Consider the following 24,641-nt stretch of genomic DNA (forward strand, 5'->3'; position numbering starts at 1 on the left):
GCCTGATTACAGAGTCACCTATGACTAAAGTGTTAGGTACATTGTCTTGCCTTAGAGGCTGCTGTTGCGTGGCACACTGGTGTTGTGAGCTATGTGTCACTTTGGTTGTGACTGGTGTTTGTTTGCATTTCAGCTTTGGAGGTCCTTGTTGCTTGGGCAGTTTAATGTTAAGGGCCTCCGCATATGTGGGTTTAGTGTTGCTATGTGTGGGTGTTGATAGTGTGGGCTTTGAAGGGCTATGAGTTACTTCAGGTGTACTGCAGGTGTTAACTTTCTCCTCTTGACTGTCTAGCACAATCTTGGCTGGAGAGAGCTTTGCTTCCAGTTTGGCTATGTAAGTGCATCTCTCGCAGGTTGTAGTGTTGGGTGGTAGGAGGAGAGGGTTGTCTGTGTACATGAGGCAGTTGCCACATTGCCTAAGTATGCCCAGATTCACCAGGTGGACAGGAGAAATCACCGGAAGCTGACCCTTGGACATGCCTGTTTAGGTGCTTTTTTTGTAAAGTATAAGAGCTGTTTTCCCTTACCTTTACAAGGTACTTTGCAATTATAGGCTGTTTAGTGCTTACGATTAATTTCTCCTTATTGACAAGGAGAATTGAGTGCTTGTATCAGTTTCACGCTTCCTAGTGCTTTCCAGCAGGTTCTAGAGCAAGTGCTAGTCACAGGGGTTCAGATTTTAGTGCTACTACTGAAAAACCAACTAGTTCTAAGGGACATTTTGAAGAGCAGACTTTCTGGCACCTGGAATAGCTGAACTGTAGCCTCGTGGTGCTGCACGATGCGAAAAATGTGCAAACACACACGTTTTTTAAGCCAGAAACATACATAATTTTGGGGGTATGGAGAGGGCTTGCTCCCTGAAAAAAAAAACTTTTTTGTGTTTTTAATGTTCATTTTTGGCTCACCAGTTTTCAGTATATAATTTGCAATGAATGGAGAGCTGAAAGTTAGTGCTTCGCATTTGCAGAGATAAACCAGCAGTGAGACATGTCAAAACATTCCAGGCATGTAACAAATGCAGTTAAGATGCTGGTCTTGAGTGCAATCCTTCCTTTCTCAAAAAGGATTCCAAGTTACAAAGAAATGATTGTTTACTTCATCAACTTGCTGAATGGTGCCACTATAGGGGATCCAGTAAGTTTCATCATTGGACAAGATGATTGATAGTCTAACTTGCTTTACAAGTGATGACCTGCATCTTTTGTTTCAAGGTTTCTGCATATTGGCTAAAGCCTTTGCTCCCTCAAAGTGTCTTTTTAAGCAAAGTCCAGTTAATAGACATTCCAATGTAACAAATTCATCAAAGCCCAGACTGAACTACATTAAGGTGTTTTTTCTTAATGCTGCAAGTCTCAACAACAAATTGCCTACTCTTGAAGCTCTCCTGGATCAGGAGCATATCCATGTTTGCCGAGACTTGATTTTAAATGTAAACAAAGTACCCTATCCATACCTGGGGTTTTGTTCCTGTCATACATTTATACCCGATGGTAACTGTGGTGGAGCCTTCATATTTGTAAAGGATCATATCACCTTCAGGCAGATTCCCAGAGATCCATAAATAGAACTTACAAATCTCCAACTTACCATAAAGAAGACAAGCTACCAATCTGTAGACTTCTAAAGGACATTATTGAAACCCATAGATAATCATGCTAGATTCTTGAGATCTACTACATTGGGAGACTTTAACTACCCTGCTATAACCAGAGCACCTACACCTCCAACATAGGCATACCCAGAATTTGTTTTGGACTTAGTTAACAAACAGTTTCCAGAGCAGATATTAATAACTCCCAAAGGACATAATAGTCTTGATCTGGTCCTATACTCTCTGCATGTATTATTTTCCTGACCTTTCCTTTCCCATACGTTGACCATAAACTTGTTACATTTATCTTTAAAATTTCCATAGTCCAACATCTCTGAATTTAAAGTCTTAAATGGGCAACCCTCATAAAATTATAAATAAAATTTCCCTGTAGCAGCACAAGCTAGGACACTGACACAACAATCACAAAAGGGAGATCTTTCATATTAAATCTAGCTAACCTCTTCAAAAATGTGACTCGGACAGTTGATAGTAGTCATAGATTCATAGGTGTTTACTAGGCTAATGACCACAAGGGCCTTTTTAAGCCTGGCCATGCATCCCAAATCTCTGACAAGTTGTGATACCCTTGATAAGTGTAAGCAGGGGCCTGGGACATGAACCATTTACAAGCAGGGGCCTGGGACATTAACTATTTACAGGTTGCTTGTGTCCATTAGAGTCATAGGTGCCAAATCAAGGATACATTTCCTGTTCCCCATCCAGTTGTCCATGTTCCACTTGAATTGGGTTAGGGAGGAACTCTGCTTCACATGCTGCTTACATAAGTTACCCTGACCAAGCCAAAGCATTTCACACCATACCTCAGGCAGGTATTGTAAGTAAGCTAAATTATTTTAATATACATTGTTATGTGAGAACATAAATAGCAAACTGGCTAAAAGACAGAACTCACATAGTTCATGTGGCAAGGGCCTCACCCGAAAGTATGAAGGTAACCACTGGAAGTTCCCCAGTGTTCTGTCTAGGACCACTCCTTTATGTCATCTACTTCTCTAATCTTCAAACTGGGAACCAAGACCTCTGATTAACTGAATTTGTAGATGAATGCAAACTGAGAGTTAGTGTCAAGGCACCCTCTGATACCTGTGCCTTTTATTTATTTATTTGTTTATTTATTTATTTATTTATTTATTGACTTACTGGGAAATTCCAACTGGACATGGGTCCTTTTTCAAGGGAGGCCCAGGGAGAAAAGCTCCACAGAATTATAAATGAGCAGTAGAGTACATAAAGAACAACTGAATATACATACAATAGCAAATACATACTGCAGCAAACATTAGATATAGAAAGAGCTTACTTTGGTTAATGCCTGCTGTACTAAAAATATACGTAAAATAAACAAAATGTAGAGTACTGTTTGATTTGCAAATAATTCCTACCCTCAACAGATAGTGTAGACAATGTTCCACTATTGAATGAAAATGTATTCAGGGCCTGGGTATCTGCCTTGACAGTTCCCTACCATTCAGCCATTATATGACAACTAATAGCCAAGGGTATATCATCCAGATCTAAAGATGTTATTGTTCCTTTATGTTCAGCAGTGAATAGACCAATCATAGAGTATAGCGCCCTTTTGGGGATGTACCACATGCAATGTATCAGAGAAGCTCCAGTGATTCCTAACTAAGAAAACTTCAGGTTTAAAGACTCTGTGCTTTCCAGAGAGGCTAGAAACTCTACCTTTACTGAGTATCCTATAGGCACCTTGAGCTACTATATCTCCAACCAGGTCTGCCTTAGTATCATGCCTTAGTAGCTGATCCTTGCTACACTGTGTTATGCTCTCATGCCACACACACTGATTCAGTCCACGTAAATGGTTCACCCCTCTGTAATATGTATACTTGTGCATGATTCAAATACATGGCCATTCTTCTGTGCACAGCCTCTCTGTCTATCCCTGCCTATAAAGTAACAACAGGTGGTGTACAAAAATGGTGCAGAATGCAGTCATGCAGGCACTGCATTTATGAATATGGCGGTCAGACTTTTGTGCTATATTAGCCAGAAAGTATCATTCCCTTACTTTAGCGTGTAAATGCTTTCCATTTCTGAATATGAATCATGCCTCTCACCTATCCAGATTTCTGCAGTGTGTCTAGATTTTTGCCTCATATTTTTTGGTCTATTTCTCATAAGATTTGTGCCTTTCTGACAAATTACTGAAAATTGAAGTCACTAAATAATGCCAAACACTTGAGTTTCAAATTTCATAGCCTTCTGAAAATGCAAGATAACACAAATCATGTTGTTTTAGCAACTTTCTAAGTTTATAAGAGCAATATTTAAACTCTGTCCCTATTATTGGGCCTTTAGTTGGGCAACACATTCATGCATCAGATACGAGTGTAACCTCACAGCAAGAGGTTCTCTAGTTTGATTCTCGGCTGGGATGCCTTCTGTGCAGAGTATGCAAGTGCGCTTCCTCTGGTTACCCCACCCCACATTCCAAAGACATGCAGTAGGTGGATTGGACACTCTGAACTGGTCATTGGTGTCAGTGTGCATGCGAATGTGTGGTATGGAAGAATAGCTGTGTCAGGGCTAGCCACCCAGATCTTGCCTCCTGAACTTGGTCGACTTCTTCGAAACAGTCACCAAGGCCATAGATGAAGGGAAGGTGGTTGTCAAAGGAAAAAACTTCAAAGACCAATACACGTAAGGTTCAGTTAAGGCACTTTTAATTTACTTGCTGCAAGGAGACAAAAACATGCAAATACAAGGATTTGTCTAACTATTAACAGGAAGTATGTTCATTCTTATACTGTTTTACAAGACATGGCCTTCTAAGCTGACGTAATCAAACACAACTTTAGGCATTGTTCTACAGCAGATGTTGCTCAGATTTTCTGCTGACATGACTAGATTTGTGAGAAACTTTTGAGAAAAACAACCTGGCCTTGGTGACCATTAGTCCGTTTACAAGACTCTATTGTACAGTGTTACTTTTCAAGGTACTCTTCTAATTCAGATACAAGCAAATGCTGATTGCAGTTCATATTTCCAAAACAGGCTTTGTCCTAATTATCTCTAACTTCTACAGCTGTGTATTTTCTCACACCATAAGCGGAACTTCTTGTCTAAGTTTCATACAAGTAGCATTGTTCTATTCATTATTTTCCTAACGCAAGCAGAAATCACCTGCTTCTCAGTAAATTTCCAAGGCACAAGCAAGATTTTAGCTAACAATACAAGGTCAGAAAGCATCTACAGTTTGTACAGATTTATGCAGTATGAAATAGAATAAATGTGTTAACCCTTTTCAGGCTCTAAATGCACTAAGCATATTACTAATACACACATTAATACATATTTTTCTAATAGTGGTCCACACAGCATATCTGGACCTCGCTAAGGCATTCAACACCATCAGGAATCCTAGACAAACTCACCAGCTTAAATATTAACCCCTATGTCATGAGATGGGTTGCCAATTGGCTCTCAGACAGAACCCACACAGTAAGAGTGGTAGGCGCCATGTCTGACACTAAACCAGTCACAAGCGGAGTCCCACAGGGCTCAGTCCTGGGACCCGTCCTGTTTGGTATATATTTCTCCAAAGTACAGGCAATGGCAGAGGGACTATGGCTAACCAAGTTCGCAGATGACTGTAAATTGGGTGCAATAATTGACTCTCCAGCTGACACAGACATCCTGCAAAAGGGTCGCACAGAGACAAACACCTGGTGTCAAAGTCACGGCCTCAAGCTAAATGCCAAAAAATGTATAGTAATCCCATTTGGGAAAAACAAAGTACCTACAAACTACCACATAGATGGGAATCCACTAAGTACAGAAGAAGTAATTAGGGACCTGGGTACACAAGTAGATAGCATGCTCTCCTTTGTTAACCACATAGCCAAAACGGTCAGGAAATCCTTCTATGTGGCACACCTGATCACAAAGGGTTTCTCATCCAGATCCAAGGAGGTGATTGTGCCCCTTTACTCCTCACTCATTAGGCCCATAATAGAGTACAATGCCTCATTTGGGATGTACCTCACTAGACACCTGCAACAACTAGAAAGATCACAGAAGTACCTCACTAAGAGGATTAAGGGCCTTAAACAATTACCCTATGAAGCACGACTAAAAAAGCTCCAGCTCTTCTCAGTCGCTTACCGTCTGCTCAGAGGTGACCTATGCCTGACCTATAGGGCCATGTCAAACCCTGAACTAATGGACATGCTTCACCTCAAAAAAACGAGATCCCTCAGAATCACTCGTTCTAGCTACTTGAACCTATGTACAACAATAAACAGGACATGCTGGAGGGATAGATTCCTGTCCCAGCGACTCCCCTCACTCTGGAATAGAATCCCAATCCATATTCGACAGAGCTTCTCTCTGACCCTTTTCAAGAGAAATCTTGATGAGTGGATAGGTAATCGTAAGTTCTACCCTGGGATCACTTCAGGAGCCCTGTTGGCAGAGGCCCAGGTTGCTAATCTAATGGGGAGGCGAAAGCCATCACTCTGTGGCTAGGCTTATAAATGCCCATGGGCAGATAGCCTAGTATTTATCTATGAACCTATGAATCTTGGTTCCAGATGACTATCACTGTTGAAGTGACACACTGACCCCATTTGCAAAAATGGGAAATGGAGTTGTGGATGGATGGTTAATTTTGGCTTTGTCCAGAATTCCTGTGCTAAGAGGTTGAAAGGTAAGATATATAATCTACTACTAGACTTTAAGAAAATGTCATAGTTTTAAATTAACTTATTTTGGATGAGAAGGGGGACTTTACACAAGGTAAGCAAAACTGAAACAAAGTGAAGAAAGCCTGTATACTGCTGCACAAACACATACTGAAAAAACATTTCAGAAAGTTAGCAAGTCCTTTTCCAAGTAAACATTATTTCATTATATCACCAAAACACAGTATAAAGCAACAGCTACCATGCAGAGTTCAGTCCAGGAAATGTTGCAAAATCATATAAAATCCAAGGAATAACCAGTCTGTAGTAAAAATCAAAATTGTTGTTTATTAGTGCACTCAGTAGGTTAGTGCTTTCACAAGTTAGCTTCTTCAGACCATATAACTGAGTGAAGACCAAACATCCATTTTAAAAACATGTATCACCAATCAGATTCTTACCCATCATGAATGTAATGGAATTTATATGTGATTTTATAATGCACTTAATAATTAATGAGTGAACGGCAAAATTTCTGTTCCGCTCTGCATGGCACTATTTTGCCATTCACTCCATTGTGGTACAATCTCGGAGTTGGTATATTTAAGTTGCAGAGGGTGTGTTGGGTGCAGGGGGGCTTGCCCCCTGCATATGCTTTAAAAAATGTTTTTTTTTTTTTTTTTACATTCAATATTATGGAATCTCGAGATTCTGGTCTTCGGGATTCAGAGTCTCTAGATTCCATAATTCGAGATTTAGTAGTGAACCCATATATATATATATCTGAAGTGTAGTAAGAATAGTACAAACAGGGCAGCTGCCTTAGGTGCAAGGTAATTGGGGTGCAATTGGGCAGTGCAGTTCCTGCATTCTTTTCTATATCAGCATTTATGAATGCCAGTGCAGAAATTTACTTCAGTGCTTCAGTGCTTTGTGTGTGCTAGGAAGTTGTAGCAAGCCATTTACTACAAATCTAGCAATCGGCTTGCTGCAGTTAAAGTTGAAGTCCTTTTTTATGTGACTTGAAGTGCCAGACCAAGAGAACAAACCTTATTTTCTTTTTTTTCTTTGCTCTTCAGTTAAACAGCTGCAGAGGCAGTGGTGGAGAATGTACCTTGGAAGTGAGTACCAGATTAGGGAAGAAGATCTTTTTCAAGGTTCAGTGAACCAGCAATGACTCTAATAAGGGCCACCCATATGCATTTGTTCTCGTACTTCTAAATCATGCATATCCTTTGGAGGCAGGGCCATTTACATTTCTTTTTCTCTGCAAAGAACTGTGAGAGTGGGGCACCAGATCAGGGACCAACACTGGGCAACAGACTAGCCAACTATGGCCCTGATATATGTGTGTTACCAGTCATCAATATGCAGAAACATTGATGCACATTACATCAATTTCTACACATCAAAACCTACAAAAAACCCAGCACAAAAATTAATCCATCACAAAAAGAAAACAAATGCTTTCCTTTTGAGACTAGTCAATAAAAATAAATAAACTAACAGCACATCCAGATGTAATTTGTCTCTGAACAGTAGTAGCATTATTAGGGAAAGGGATTATAGCAAGGTAATGTGCACAGATGGGATTGGGGTAATGTGATGTCCCTGTAAACATACCACTCAACTGTCCAGATTTTCACAGAATGTCCAGATTTTTTTCCTTGTATTTTAGTTCTGTTACTCATAAAATCTGAAAATCACTTAATATTACAATCGTTAAATAATGACACATTTGAGTTTCAGACTTTATATACTTCACTTACCTCTCAATCTCTTAGAGCAAGAAATGTGGGCAAAACTATAAATAATGGGGGGGGGGGCAAATCCTTACTTTAACCCAGAAACAGTCACATGTGTGCACACACACACACACACACACACACACACACACACACACACACACACACACACACACACACACACACACACACACACACACACACACACACTTCAAAACATTCCCAAAACCAATTAAATCTATCCCCTCATCTAGCCCTTATTCTAACCAAGACCTGCAAAACCCCACTTACCTGCATACAAGCGCATCCTTCATGTACCACAACAACATTTTACAAGCAGACATTCATCTGCTAATGTCAACAAATGCAACTTTTAATTTGTGTGAAACTTTTCTCCCTTGGCCTCCACTGAAAATGGGCTTTATGCCCAGTCAGACTTTCCCAGTAAACAAATACAATAAATAAATAACTAAAAATATCTCATTCTATCCTAGTGACTTGCCTCTCTTCTGGCTGTTTATTGTCTGATGGCTTATACAACCTTACTGCATTCCATAATATATCCGTGCTTTATGTTGCTTTCCATTTTTTTACCCTTTCTGATGTCCTGTTTGCCCTTTGCCAACCTCCTTTGATTACTACCCAGTCTATAGCATCAATGGTTAGCATTCCTGCCTCACAGTGTTTGGCTCTTTAGGTTGGTTCTCAGCTTTATATGTGTGTTTGTGTTAGAGTGAGAGAGAGACAGAGAGAGAGAGGCAGCAGAGAGAGAGAGAGAGAGAGAGAGACAGCTTGTACCAGTTGCTCTGGTTTTCTCCCATATCCCAAAGACGTGCAGTAGTGAACTGATGTCCCCCAAACTGCCCATAAACGTGTGTCATGTGACAATGAGTATGTCATTCCTGCAGTGGACTGGCACCTTGTTTAGCATTAGTTTCTCTACTGCGCAGCCAGTGAGTACCAGAGTTGGATGCAACTCCTCAGTGTACTGAATTAGACTGCTAATCAGAAAATGATTGAGTAAAATATTTAGCAAAGTTCATTTAAAATGGCAGACACACACACACACACACACACACACACACACACACACACACACACACACACACACACACACACACACACACACACACACACTAGTAGAACTGCATAGTCTCAGCTGTAAATATTCTGGTATTTAACTCAAATTGTATGACAAATACAAGTTTATTCAGTTATCACTATTTTGAGTATTCTGCTAATGAGGACAATTATATATAATACTGGTTTCAATTTTTAATCAAATGAAGTGATGGATTAAGATTAAGAAGAATTGAAATGATATACCAAATGTATTCCTCACAGCTGTTAAGGCAGAAAGCACCACTCCTGTATCTTGTCCTGGAAATCAAATCTTTCTAAAGAAAGAAGCAGTCTGCGGATGCCCAGATGATTTGATTTTGGAAGGAGAGAATTGTACCTGTCAGTCTGGTTTTCAGCTCCTTGCAGGACAGTTGCAGTGTGAAGGTAAGCAATGTACTGATGACTAGCTTGTATACCTGTGAAATCAAAACACACAATAATGTGATCAAATGTATACCTTTAAATATCTAGTAAGCATTCGTATTTAATCTACATTTAGCTGCTGAGCTTATTTGTATACATTTAGGTCTTTTCCCATAGTAAGTAACTTATTTTTTAGATTGTCTCAGAACTGAACATAATAGCCCAATGACAGCTTTCTGTATGGATATTGCATTTCTTCCTGTCTCAACTTTTATTTCATTTTGCAACACCCATGTCTTTGCCCGTAAACTTCTGCAGAAAACCAACTTATTCTGGTATTAATCCCACTGGAAAGGAGATAAGATTTTTGCTGCACAGATAATGACAGTCTGACTTGTCATCCCAGAAGAAAGAGAAAGACTGCAGTTACATGCAAAAAATGGTTGGACGTGATGTTTAAAGAAAGAGCTAGGGGGACTGATGTTTCTACCAAGTGCAAGTAAAGGTTCATCGTTCTGGATGATCGTATTGCTGTGTTATTTAGTCTGATTGTGACAAACTTGATTGGTGTTTTACAAAAGGTGTCCATGATTATATTATGCCATGAAATGTGGAGTTTTGGTGTCTAACATAGATCGTGTGCAACCATTTTTTGCACATACCTGCAGTCATTCTCTTTCTTCTGGGATGACGTCCCTCTCTTTAAATACAATTTCCTGGATATTCTGTTTCATTTTGCTATTTCCTTTTTTGCAAACTTTGGAGCTCCATGAATTATGAGGCATTAATTACTTCCTGTCTTTGCACCATAGTGCTTGTCACTTTGATGGTGCAATGTTGGATCTTTCTTGAACTTTCTTCACTGGTAAGCTGGGTTTCTTTCTTCGATTTTTGTAACTAAGTAAATATCATGTTAATGCTGCAGATGGGCTGAGTGAGTGTGTTCATTTATTAATAGAACAGGTTTTACATCAGCATGCATTTTCAGGGCAAAATGATCTATAAAGTATGAAAGTCCTAGTTTTGGTATCCATCTGTAATCTTCAGTGATTTACAAGAAAATTGACAGTTTTACAGGGGTTGGACAGGGTGAAAATATGAGGCAAAATCAGGGGTGGTTTCAAAAATCATAGACAGATGAAAGGTATGCTTTGTGACATATTTCAAAATCAAAGACAAGAGTTATGGACTTTGTGATGCATGTGACATGCTTGTGTGACAGTGAAACAGAAGCATCCCCCACATTTGTTTTCACTTAAAGGTACGCAGAAAGCATGGGGGTTTGAAGACTGAGGAAATGCATTTTAAGAACTGATAGGCTACTTTGATTTTGAAAGTTCACACATGATATTGAAAGCAGTGAGTGTTCCACAAGGCATATGAGGTACTATAAATATGTCATCTATCATAAGGACATCATACCAGAGTAGGATTCATTCAGGGATTACACAATAAATGACATGATGAGATTGTAAACACTAGACTCTTGTTTCCAAACCAGATTTCTTACTTGCCTTTTCAGATAATATTTAGCTGATTTGTGTCTTCAACCCATATGTATCATGTCCTCACTTCTTGTTATTCCAGTTATCATACATTCTTAAAATTGCTGTTCCAGGCTAATTCTGTATCAGCTTTCTAGAATCACTTCTGCCTTTGCTAGTTCATCCGCTCTGTTCCATCACTCCTCAGTTATGCTATATTTGCAGGAAGAGGCTTTCCAAATCATATCAGAGTAATGAGTAAGCCAATCTATTCAGAGCGATTCACACAAACAAACCTTTCAGAACTGTTTTTGTGTTGGGATTTGACCATCACCAGCACTGTGTGGAGATGATAGCAATAATGAAGAACACTGGGCCTTGCATAAGTCTGTGTCCAAAATAGCAGGTGAGATCATTATATGAGATGTAGTGTTTCCTATTTTCATCAAATGTCAACAGAATGTATGAAAGTGTTGGTCTAATAGTTGCCTTGTGTTAATCACTCAAAGTACTTTGGACTTTAGCAAATGCTCATACAAAAAAGTTAAATGACCGCTATGCCACAGCACTTCATAAAACGAGTGTCATAAACTGCAGAAAAAAGGTAGCTTCAGTCTATCACACAGTCACAGAGTCTAAGTGAATCTCCATAAGAAGTCACTATAGACAGACTCTTGAGGAATCTTAGTTCTTTCCATGTAAGTGTGGCAAACAGAATTAAAACACAGGAGTTCATCTGATTCTCTGGGTGAAGTGACCAAAGAATAAGTTGTTTGCTCAACAACAGCAGCTCCCAGCCCCTGTTATAATCGAGCAGTACAAATCCTGCAACACAATTTTCTCGTAACTTAACTGAAGTCCAAAAAAAAAATAAATAAGAAACCTGCAAACAAACTAATAATTGTTGTGATCACAGAGGAAAAAAGCTGTAGACCTTCTTAAAAGTAGGAATATGTCAGTGTTCATATTTTTTGCATGCTTAAACTGACTGGGCTAAGATCTTTTCAAGTTTTGGAGATTCATTATGCATTTCTCTACTACATGTGTGTCTTTGTGCCTCAGTGCACTTAGGAATGATGAAAGCCCTGCTGTGTAACATGTCATGTGTTTCATCCCCCCACCCAGTATAAAGTACAGCTTCCTGATCATGCTTGTTTGGGGTAAGATGGAAAATAAGATGGCAGCGAACCAATTCATTGTATGGCTATAAAGTAGGACCTGGCAGGTGAGTCCCTGAGATTGTGTTAACTAACAACTTGCAACTGTCTCCCAAAGATATGAGAAGGGAACACGTGATGATATTCTTTTAGACTTCCTTAAGTGCTTACATCTCATGCAGTAACTATTACCACTTTCAGTAAAATAAATAAATAATTTTGCACTGCATTCAGAAATTTTTTTGTACAAGCTGATTTTCAAATTCTCAGATTCCCCACTTTTATCCATGTTGACAGTTCAAGTTAGTAGTTACTTAAGTCTCGCATGTTTAAACTAACAGTGTACATAAAATAGTGGGTGTACACACAGTTCTCCACTGAGGAGCATATAAAGGAATTTTCTTACTGGTCAAAATAAATTCTGTTTTGAACACTGTCATAAGAAAAGGATGACAAAGTACCTGTATTAGCCATATGATACACAAGCAAAGATGCCGAATGTCCTACATATGTAGACTGCTGTTTCAATTCTATTTGCTTTTGCTGTTATGTGGCTTTGCTTGATCCTGCAATCAATGCCCAGTCTGTTCCATAGCTTGCAATAGTGAACATAGCTGTCAACAAGGTGTACACCCGACAGACTGACAGAAACCAGAGAAACCATGGATGTTCATCGTGTTTCACTGTTGCAGTCATTACTCTTGGGCTATCCTGTAGGCAGGCTACCTGCAGTCGGCCAGAATTCCAAAGTCTAGGTCCGGCGTTGGTTGCTGTCGCCTCTTTCCTGACGTCAGTGTGCCAGGGGTATAAAAGATGCAACCAATGCCATTTTCTTCAGTCTTTCTTGCCGCGCAGTGCCCGAAGCAGAAGCAGTTCGCAAGTGCCGGTCAGCCGACTCCTGAGATTTTCGAATTCGAATTTCAGAACCGAAGTCTTCATTATTTTTATTTATTTATTTTACATTTGTTAACCGGGGGAGTCCGACTGGATACATGTCCATTTTCAGCGGAGGCCCGGGGAGAAAAGCTCCAAGTACATAACAGACATATGAACATTGTTAATGCAAAAAAAGGAAGATAGTTGAGTTCTAAATACAATATAAAGATACATCACATCTTGGGAAAAAAAAAAACAACAGCAGCATATAAAAAAACATAGGTCAGTTACAAAGGCGAGGCGCCTTGTTAAAAAGCGGTTAAGGATAGTGAGGTAAGAGAAGGGTAAATGATAGTGGTTAATCAGGTTTGGAAGAGAGTAGCATTCATTAAAGCTAAGTACCCCATTGGGGAAACTTTTTTTTTTTCTTGCTCCAGTCCGATTTCAGAAAAAGTTAACAATTGTATTTCTTGTGGGAAGCAAATACCTCATAAGGATTTCCACTCTTACTGTATTCCTTGCCTAAGCCCTGATCACAACGTTGCTAGCTGTTGGTTTTGTGCTAGATTCAACCAGCGCACTAAGCGTCGGTTTGATTTAGCATTTCATTACTTTGGCCAAAGATTTAATTATACAATGCCGTCGGACCAGCCAACAGCCGGAGTTTTCAAAGAAAAGGATAGGCATCCGAGGTCCAAAACCGACGACGAAGCCTCTACTAGGCCAGTCGCCGGTTCTCAGTGAGGTGCTTTCACAGCCCCTGGCACCCGCTACCTCAGAGCCACAGGCCACTTCCGACTCCCATGTGGAGCCGACTGGGCCTCTGGATACTCAAGGTATTGGACTCTCGGAAATCATTCCCTCAGATGGGTCTGGAGCCTCTGAGCAGGCATCGGCTTCTGAGGGTGTCTTCAGACCTACACAACTATATATTAAGCCATCTTCAGCTTCAAAGACAAAGACTAAAGCAGCTTTAAAGACAAAGAAACAAGTGCAGCATTCTCCTGCTCAGACTTCCATGCCTAAAAAACAGATGCTCAAAATGGCCGAAGACCTAATAACTTTGATCAGGGGTTCCCATCCCCCTCCTGATAAGAGGCCTAGACAAGAGACAGAGTACCTTTCTTCTGATCAGGTTTCTATTTCCTCTGATTCCTCTTCTGAACAGGATTACTCCATGCCTCCTTATGAGGATTCTGATGCTGAAGAATCCATTCCTTCAGCCTCTCCTCCTAAGGATTATTCTTTAGGGGAACCCTGCATACCAGGAGGGAGCATTTCCACTGGGAAAGCCAGGATTATTCTGAATCTAAGAAAAGGCTCAGGGACTTTGTACTACTTCCTTAGCACAGACTCCTTGCTATTCCACCTATTCTAGACATTGTAGATGATATATTTTCAGAGTCCGGCCTGTCCCCTGACTCTTTACCCCCTGCACCTGCCAAGCCAGACAGATACCACAGGGTCCCAGATTCCTATAAATTTCTATACAAAAACCCTACTGCAGACCCAGAAACTATATCTCAGGGTCCCAAAGGGGTCAAAGCCTCCACTGCAAAAAACCCTGTCTCCCTCTGATAGGTATTCTAGGTCTCTAGACAGATGGGGGAAAAAAGTCTACACCTCTGCTACCCTGGCTGTAAGGGCTTTAAATTGTCAGTTTCAAATGCATAAATATCAGCAATATTTAATGTCACTGCTTAAACAGAAAATGTTGACAAATACTGAAAGTACAGAAAACAAGGAATTGTTGGATTTATTGCATGCAACTGAACAAGTGGGAGGCATACATTGCAATGTGGCTATTATTCACTGGAGGCCTCTTGCAAGGCCGCTGTTATTGGTACTGTTATTAGAAGGCATGCTTGGTTAAAGGAACAGAATCTGCCTGATCATGTTAAAGCAAAATTACTCGATGCACCTTTACAGCATGATACTTTGTTTGGCACTAAAGCAGAACAGGTGTTGAAAAAAATGGAGGCTAAAGCCAAATCCATGCAGACAGTCAAGGATTTCTTACAGGTACAGCCACCCAGATTTAGCAGGAACTGGCCTTCAAAAAATTGGTCCTTTCCAGTGTCAGACAGGCCACAAAAGAGGCAGATACAGGTGTCCCATAGGCAGATCTCAACCCCAAGGCACATACAGGCCTAAACAATGGGGTGCTCCTACCTCCAAATGCGGAGAAGACAAATCACAGCCTTACAGGAAACAGTCCCAATATCTTTCCTCTACCAGACCCAAGCACTTCTTTTGGCAGCCCCCTTACGAGGAAAACTAGCACTTTTTTCATCAAATTGGCAAATGGTTACCCAAGACAAATGGGTCCTGAACATAGTGTCCCAAGGCTACAGGTTCCACTTTCACACTCTACCAAGGTCAAAAAGTATGCCATACCTACCACACAATCAATGGGCAGAGGCACAAAAACAAATTACAGCCCTCATGGACATGAGGGCCATTCAGCAATTACCACAACATGAGCAGGGTGAAGGATTTTACTCCAGACTTTTCCTAGTACCCCGAAAGGACAAAACCTGGAGACCAATACTGGACCTGTCTATACTGAATATGTTTGTGGAAGTTCCAAAATTCAAGATGTTGACTCTACAGCAGCTACTGCCCATGCTGGGCAAGAAGGCTTGGCTCGTAACCTTGGACCTTAAGGAGGCATACCTGCATGCCCCAATCAGACAATCTTGCAGAAGATTCCTCAGATTCATAGCTGGCTCAATGCATTATCAATTCCCTGCACTGCCCTTTGGCTTATCTACTGTGCCCAGGGTCTTTACAAAATGCCTGGCACCAGTAATTGGGTTTTGCAGACAAAAAGAAATTCAAATATATCCCCACTTGGATGACTGCCTAATTCAAGCAGTAAACAAAGATATTCTTCTACAGCATCTGGCGTTTGTAAAAAGATTACTAATTGGCCTAGGGTACACAGTAAATGAAAAAAAAGCAAAACTAGTGCCCTCTCAAGAGATAATATTCCTGGGTGCAAGTTTAAATACAACTGCCCAGATCTCATGCCAGACAAACAAAAACATCTGGCTACTTGCTTCAAGACATTGGCAACAAAACCCCACTTATCTGCAAGGGATATCCTGCAGGCCTTGGGTTTCATGGCATCCTGCATTCTACTAATTCCATATGCCAGACTGCATATGAGGAAACTACAATGGTATCTAAAAAGTGTTTGGACTCAGCATTGCCACAGCCTGGAGACAGTAATTGCACTCATTCCCTCCCTACAACAGGAATTTCGATGGTGGGCAGAAGCTTGTCACCACAACAAGGGTCTACCATTCAGTCTACCCACTGCCAGGCAAACACTGACAACGGATGCATCAGATTATGCCTGGGGGGCCCATATGGCAGGAAAATGTATTCAGGGCACATGGCCTACAAACCAGATGCATCTTCACATCAATCAAAAAGAGATGCTAGCTATTCAAAATGTCCTGACAGCTTTCAAGGCAGAGATTTTGCACAAGGATTTGTCACACGCAAGCATGGAAAGTGGACGCCCTATAATTCAGCTGGAAAAATCTAACAGTATATGTATTTCCTCCACTGCCTCTCCTTCCCAGGGTACTTCTAAAGGTCAGACAAGAGAAGCCAAAAATGATACTGATTGCACCAGACTGGCCACGCCAGCACTGGTACCCAATCCTAAAGAGCTTGTCTCAAGGTCCAGCATGGATATTGCCTCAAACTTCTCACTTGCTGACCCAACAAAACAATCAGCTCCTGCACAGCCAACTCAGGACCCTAAATCTGGCAGCATGGCAGATATTGTAGCCATTCAGAACACTCCTCTTGCAAAAGCTGTCTTGGATGTTATCTTGGAGGCCAGGAGGCCCAGTACCAGAAAATCTTATGCAGACTGATTCTGTGCTTGGAACCAGGAACAAGGCATTGACACATCCATACCAAATATCCCTCAGATTTTACAATACTTAACTGAGATGCTCAACAAAGGCCTTTTTTTCTCATCAATTATAAGATTCATGCCTCTGCCATTTCAGCCCATTACAATGCGGAACCACCTATTTTTTCACATCCCTTAATAAAGCAGTACCTCAGAGGGGCCAAAAACATTAGGCCTCCAAGGAGAGCACCAATTCCAGCCTGGGACCTCAATTATGTTTTGGAAAAACTCACACTACCTCCTTTTTGAGCCAGCATCAACAGCAGATATAAAATTCTTATCCTGGAAAACCACTCTGCTCGTAGCAATAACCTCTGCAAGGTGAGTCTCGGAGTTACAAGCACTCATGGCTGTGGAGCCTTTCCTCATTTTTCATCCAGACAGGGTTTCTCTGAGGACAAACCCTACATTTATGCCTAAGGTGGTGTCCAGTGTGGCCCTCAACCAAACCATTCACTTGCCTACCTTTTATCCAAATCCACAGAACAAGGGTGAGAAAATTCTACATTCTTTGGACATACACAGACAGCTACGCTTCTACTTGGACAGAACTAAAGCCTTCAGAAAGACTGAGCAACTTTTAGTGTCTTATGCTACGGCATCACATGGAAAGGCTGTTTCAAAACAGACTATTTCTAAATGGATAGGCCATTGCATCCGTTTCTGCTATTCTCAACATGGAAAATCAGTGCCTAAGGGCTTCAGGCCTCATTCCACCAGAGCAGCAGCCACTTCAGCAGCTTTCCTCAGAGGAGTACCAGCCAAAGATATCTTGGAGGCTACAACCTGGAGTTCAGTGCACACCTTCACAAAGCACTACCACTTACCTCTATACTTTAAGTCCAGAGCAGGCTTTGCCACTGCAGTCCTGCAGGGCTTCTTAGCCTCTCCTAATCCTATTTAGCCCAGCCACCCATCCACAGCTTTGGGATTCAACCCAAGAGTAATGACTGCAACAGTGAAACACGATGAACATAATACAGTTGTGTACCTACCATAAATGTAGATGTTCAAGTGTATTCACTGTTGCAGTCCAGGTTACCCATCCACCATCCCCCTTTTTCCTTTGGTGGGTCTATCTGCACTACTCTATCCTATACAACCTACTGGGTGTATTTGCTTGTAGATGAAGGAAATATTATTTCTGTGCATGCATTTTTATTGGCATATTTTTTCAGCCTACTAATTTGGGGGCACCTGACATCTAGGGCAAGAAAAACTGAAGAAAATGGCGTCGGTTGCATCTTTTATACCCCTGGCGCACTGACGTTAGGGAAGAGGCGACAGCAACTGACTCTGGACCTAGACTTTGGAATTCTGGCCGACTGTGGGTAGCCTGCTAGCAGGATAACCCAAGAGTAATAACTGCAACAGTGAATACACTTTAACATCTACATTTATGGTAGGTACACAACTGTACTATCTATGACTCTCTCTCTCTCTCTCTCTTCACGTAAGTAAATTTAAGTAGTAATGCAAAACTGTGCAAGGATATGTCAGGACTTACCCATGGTTAGTGTGGTTTGATCATGAGAGCAAAGCATGACTGATCAAACAAAGCCAGCAGTGGTTAAATCATGATATAACCACAAACAAGAGTGGATTACTGCTTTTAAACAATAACATTATTTAAGAAAGAAATTACTTACCAGTCAAACAATATGATTTTATAATGGAAATTTGGTGTTCTTCCTCCTTCTGTCTTGAAAGCTGATGTACTGTGCATGCCAATGGTACAGCCACACTCTTGCACACTTCATCAGTTTAATACAATGGGACTGAACAGGAAAGACCGTGACTCGGTAGCTCGCTCACTGTCTTCTTTTTTTTTTTTTGTACTTGTTGCTGAGTTATGTTCCAGCATGAAATTATGAGAAGAGAAATGCTTGTGCACTTTAAAAAGAATCAGAGGGAGAGCAGAAATATGAGGAAAATCAGAGATGTTCTATAAATGTGGGGACAATTGCCAGGTAAACTGTTTGTTTTTCCTCATTTTCTAGTATCCCTCATAAAATATGTTAAGAGTAGGTAATCAAGCACATATCAAACTGCTCAAGAACACTTGAATGGCCAGACATTTCTATTAGTATATGCTTGATTTACAATGAGCACACAGGTTGGCCTGCCCAATCAGTGTGCACATATTTGAATAGCAATGAGATGTTATTATATAAATATATGTACACACACACACACACACACACACACACACACACACACACACACACACACACACACACACACACACACACACACACACATATTATTTATTTATTTAGTGTTTTTTTTTGTTTACCTGGAAAGTTCAACTGGTCTTGGGACCCATTTTCAGCAGAAGCCCAAGGAGAAAAGCTCCAGTACAATACAATACAACTGAATACTGACAGTGACATCTAACATAGATACACAGTATGTAACCTTGGGAAGTGGCAGTTATGTGCAGTATATGCATAAAGATGAGAGCAAGAAATCAGTAGTGGACTTGTACATAAACAGGCGTAGTCTTATAGTGGCAGTTCATAAGTTCGTACTAGGCTATCTGACCTTGTAAGCCATTTTAAGCCTAGCCAAATTTCTCATACCAAAGGTAAAAATCAAACCCTGTACCTTCTGTCTGAGATAAACATCCTAACCATTATGCCAGTAATTTTGATGGTGTCTCCTGATATCAATATCTATGGACAGAAAAAAGCCGAAACATAAACTATCTTGCAGCACATCAAAAAAAGAATCTCTTAAAGACGTATGCTCTCCACAATGCACATAGATGGCCTATTTGGTCTCACTTATAAAAACCCTTTCCATAAACTTTTCTGGAGCTATTCTAAGACAACCTCTTCTAAAATTTACAAAACACATACATTACAATATAATTTCACTTCTGAAAGGTCAAGAGAGATAGGTGGATGACCAAAGAACTGAGGACAATACTTAAAGGTACTGTACATTATTGATGCAGTATAGCTATATATCTATATTTATATATATATATATATATATATATATATATATATATATATATGTATATATGTATATATATATATATATATATATATATATATATATATATATATATATATGTATATATATATATATATATATATATATATATATATATGTGTGTGTGTGTGTGTGTATATCTATATATATCTGTATATATGTGTGCGCATGTGTGTGTGTATTTTATATATATATATATATATATATACGGTTCTAGGACGGAAGATCAAAACAGACAAGACCGACACCGACTTCACCGACGCAAAAACACTGACACGGAAATGATCGACACTACAAACCACAGGTAAGGGGTTTAAAATTCGCTAATCAAGCCTACCATGTTCAGGTAAGGTGGCAGTGTTATGCATGTGTTAAATTTAAACCCCTTACCTGAACATGGTAGGCTTGATTAGCGAATTTTAAACCCCTTACCTGTGGTTTGTAGTGTCGATCATTTCCGTGTCGGTGTTTTCGCGTCGGTGAAGTCGGTGTCGGTCTTGTCTGTTTCGATCTTCCGTCCTAGAACCATATATACATACACACATATATACATTATCTGTGTATATATATTTATATACACATACATATCTGTGTGTGTGCATATATATATATATATATATATATATATATATATATATATATATATATATATATGTATATATATATGTATACATACTTTTACAGTCCATATAATAATGTATATACACACACATATAAACTACAAACTTAAGTCTTGGAAACAGAAACACATGTATTTCCGTATATGGCAATGAAGCAAGCAAATTGTTCCACTTAAAAATCTGACCTCAGCAACTTTTAGGGGACAAGGCAAACACAACATACAGTTTCAACATGAGGGAAAGGCCCCCATAATCCTCACATCTGCTCAAATCTTATGCAACCAATTTCAAGATGATGCTTAATTATCGTAACTGCCACTAGGGATATTGAGACATGCAAACGCTTTTCCCACACACATTGTATGGCACTCCCTCCAAACAAAAAAGCATATAAACCACACAATATCCCTACTTAAATGTGCATACATTTAGTGATAAAAAGAAATGTGCAAGTACCTCATTCAACACAACTGTACAATGACTCTTACTTTCTATAGTTTTCTATCCCACTAGACAATCACAGTTAATAGAGTTCTTTGCTGAACATTTAACCCCCTACCTGTTGATCATCTAACGTCAGCTTTCATAGCATAAGATGTCCTTCATGGATGCATCTGCAGTCATAACAACAGGTTTGTCCTGTCGTCAGGCAGCCCTTCAGTCGGCCGGATTCCAAAGTCCGGGTCCGGCTTCGGCTGATGTCGCACTTCACCCGACGTCATCTCTGTTGGTCTTCGGGTATAAAAGCATCAGCCGACACCATTTTCTTCAGTCTTTCTTGCCGCATGGCGCCCGAAGCAGAAGCTGTTCGCAAGTGCCGGTCGGTCGGATCCAGAGATTACTTCTACCGAATACTACCAAGACTTCGAAAGCTAAGTACCCCGTTGGGGACTCTTTCTTGCCTCAGCCGATGTCAGAAAAAGTTAATAATTGTTTAACCTGTGGGAAACAAATACCTCATAAAGATTTCCACTCTTACTGCCTGCCTTGTTTAGGCCCAGCCCACGACGTAGCAGCCTGTTCGGCCTGTGCTTCTTTCAACCGACGAACGCTTAGGCGTCGGTCGGAGTTCGCAGAACAGTTTTTCGGTTCTGATTTTGCATACATTATGCCGTCGGATCCTCCGACTTCGCATTCTGCTAAAAAACACAAAGAAAAAGACCGACACTCGCGGTCCGCGGTTTCGGCCGAAACCATGGTTAAGCAAACCGCGAGTGTCTCGGTTTCGGCCGAAACCGAGAAAACTGATCAAAATACAGCTGCATCTATTTCTACAGCTGAGGCCCCTGCTACCACTCTTGAATCGGCCTCAGAAAATTTACCCACTTCGGTGCTTACCACTGACTTATCAGACACCATTCCCTTGGATGTCTCTACCCCAGCACGTGGTGCTGCTAGGCCTCCAGCAGCCATGTCCATTAAGGCCTTCGCCAGGGCTAAAGCAGCCAAGACTACTAAAGCAGTGCCTGTTAAACCCCCCTCAACCAGGCCCTCTTCTAGTTCTCAAATGCTTACTTTGGCAGAAGATTTAATTTCATTAATTAGAGGATCTCAATCTCACCCAGACAGGGCCTCTCAGCCCCCAGAGAAGAGACCTAGGGCAGAGCCCCCTGAGCCAGTGTCCTCTGATGATTCTGCTGATGAATCAGACATAACTGACCAGCCAGAGGCTCCTTTCTCCAATTTTGAAGATTCTGATGCTGAAGAATCCATTCCAGCTGCTTCCCACCAGAAGAATTCTCCTTTGGGGAAACCTTGCATGCCATGCGAGAACAGTTCCAATGGCAGCAACAGGATTTTTCAGACTCCAGAAAAAGACTTAGGACCTTTTTTGCACCTTCCACAGCACAGGCCCTTAGCTATACCTCCTGTTCTCTCTGTGGTGGATGATGCTTTCAATGATGTCTGCTCTGCTCCAGATTCTTTACCCCCAGCCCCTGCCAAACCAGACAGATTTTACAGGGTGCCAGATACTCATCACCACCTTTACAAGGCCCCTCTTGCAGACCGCGAAACTATATCCCAGGGTCCCAAGGCAGTAGCCGCGACCATAGCTAAAAACCCTATTCCTTCTGAAAGGGAAGCAAGGTCATTAGACAGATGGGGTAAAAAGGTTTACACTTCAGCCACTCTCTCAGCTAGAGCTTTAAATTGTCAGTTTCACATGATACAATACCAAGAGTTTATGCTTGATCAGTTAACTAAAAAGCTAACCACTGATGAATCTCTTGATAAGAAATATGTATTAGAAATGGTAAATAACATACAGCAGGTTAGTAACCATTCTTTAAAATGTGGCTATGATGCACTGGAGGCTTCATTTAGATCAGCCATGACTGGCACAGTAATTAGAAGGCATGCATGGCTAAAGGAGCAAGCTCTACCGGATCATGTTAAATCTAAGTTGCTAGATGCTCCTATGGATAAGACAAGTTTGTTTGGTACACCTGCCCAGCAGGTTATGAAGAAAATGGAAGAAAAGGCAAAATCAGCCCAAACAGTTAAAGATTTCCTGCAGGTTCAACCCCCAAGGTTTAGCAGGAACTGGCCTGCCAAAAATTGGTCCTTTCCTGACTCCACAAGACCCCAAAGGGGCAGGAATAGACGTTCCAGAGGCAGAAACCAATCCAGAGGAAGTACCTACAGAGGACGACAGTGGCAAGGTAACAACAGAGGCACAGTCTCAACCTCTGCCACTACATCAACACAGCCACAGTGACTTAATCCTAAATCCGCCTACCAGGGAACAAATAGCAGCTCCTCTAGGCGGAAAGCTAACCTTATTTTCAAAAAACTGGCACCACATAACAAAGGACAAGTGGATTTTACAAACCATAGATCAAGGTTACCGTTTCCACTTCCACACTTTACCAGTCAAAAGAGGAATGCCAAATCTACCTCCAAATCAAAAAACAGAGGCTCTACAACAGATAATGGAGTTAGCAGACATGAGAGCTGTGGAAAAAGTGCCAACAGCAGAGCAAGGAAAGGGGTTCTACTCCAGACTATTCCTTGTTCCAAGAAAGGAAAAAAGTTGGAGACCAATTCTCGACCTGTCCACCTTAAATACATACATCACTGTCCCAAAATTCAAAATGCTGACCCTACAGCAACTTCTTCCCATGCTGGGCAAGGAGTGTTGGCTGGTAACTCTAGATCTCAAGGAGGCATACCTGCACGTCCCCATTCGACCAATCTGCAGAAGATACCTCAGATTTCTTGCAGGATCAGAGCACTATCAATTCTCAGCATTGCCCTTTGGCTTATCTACTGCGCCCAGAGTATTCACAAAATGCCTGGCATCAGTAATCGCCCATTGCAGACTACAGGGAATTCAAATTTATCCATACCTGGACGACTGCCTGCTACAAGGAGACAACAAAAGCAAGCTGACAACAGATTTACAAAGGGTCATTTACTTGCTACAAGCACTGGGATACACAGTCAATCTTCAAAAGTCAAGACTGATACCATCCCAGACAAGGACTTTCCTGGGAGCGGAATTGGACACAGTAAGACAAATGGCATTCCTAACTACAGAAAAACAAAGAACTCCCTCTTTACTTCTTGGCACTAACAAAACTGAACAAGTTAACAGCAAGAAAGGTACTGCAGGCCTTGGGTTTCATGGCATCATGCATAATCCTGGTTCCATTTGCCAGACTACATATGAGAAAACTACAGTGGTACCTAAAGAATTTATGGTCCCAACACAGACACAGCCTAGAAACGGAAATCCCACTAATACCATGCTTAAAACAGGAGTTCCTATGGTGGGCTCAGGCATGCCAGTCAAACCCAGGCCTGCCTTTCCGCAAAGGTCAAGCAAGCCAGACCATCACAACAGACGCTTCAGACCTAGGATGGGAGCCCACATGCTGGACAAATGCGCACAAGGATTGTGGACACAGGATCAATTTCACCTACACATCAACCTAAAAGAAATGCTGGCAGTAAAACTGGCAATCCAAAAGTTCAGACCATTTCTCAAGGAAGGCCAGTTGATGATAAGGACAGACAACACCACAGTCATGTGGTACATCAACAAACAGGGAGGCACTCATTCTTAACCCCTA

General features: G+C 41.0%; 1 protein-coding gene across 2 annotated transcripts in view; it reads left to right on the plus strand.

Annotated features, from left to right (window-relative positions):
- The window catches only part of LOC122798485 (fibrillin-2-like), a 1,115,712-nt gene that overhangs the window by 94,291 nt on the left and 996,780 nt on the right, over positions 1 to 24,641 (plus strand). For both annotated transcript variants that reach the window (XM_044067451.1, XM_044067452.1), the window contains exon 4: positions 9,354 to 9,515. In XM_044067451.1, coding sequence (XP_043923386.1) covers positions 9,354 to 9,515 — 162 coding nt within the window. The remainder of the gene's footprint in view (positions 1 to 9,353; positions 9,516 to 24,641) is intronic.

The sequence above is a fragment of the Protopterus annectens genome, chromosome 3.part1, assembly GCF_019279795.1.
Source record: "Protopterus annectens isolate FY-2018-M chromosome 3.part1, PAN1.0, whole genome shotgun sequence".
Lineage (NCBI taxonomy): Eukaryota > Metazoa > Chordata > Ceratodontiformes > Protopteridae > Protopterus > Protopterus annectens.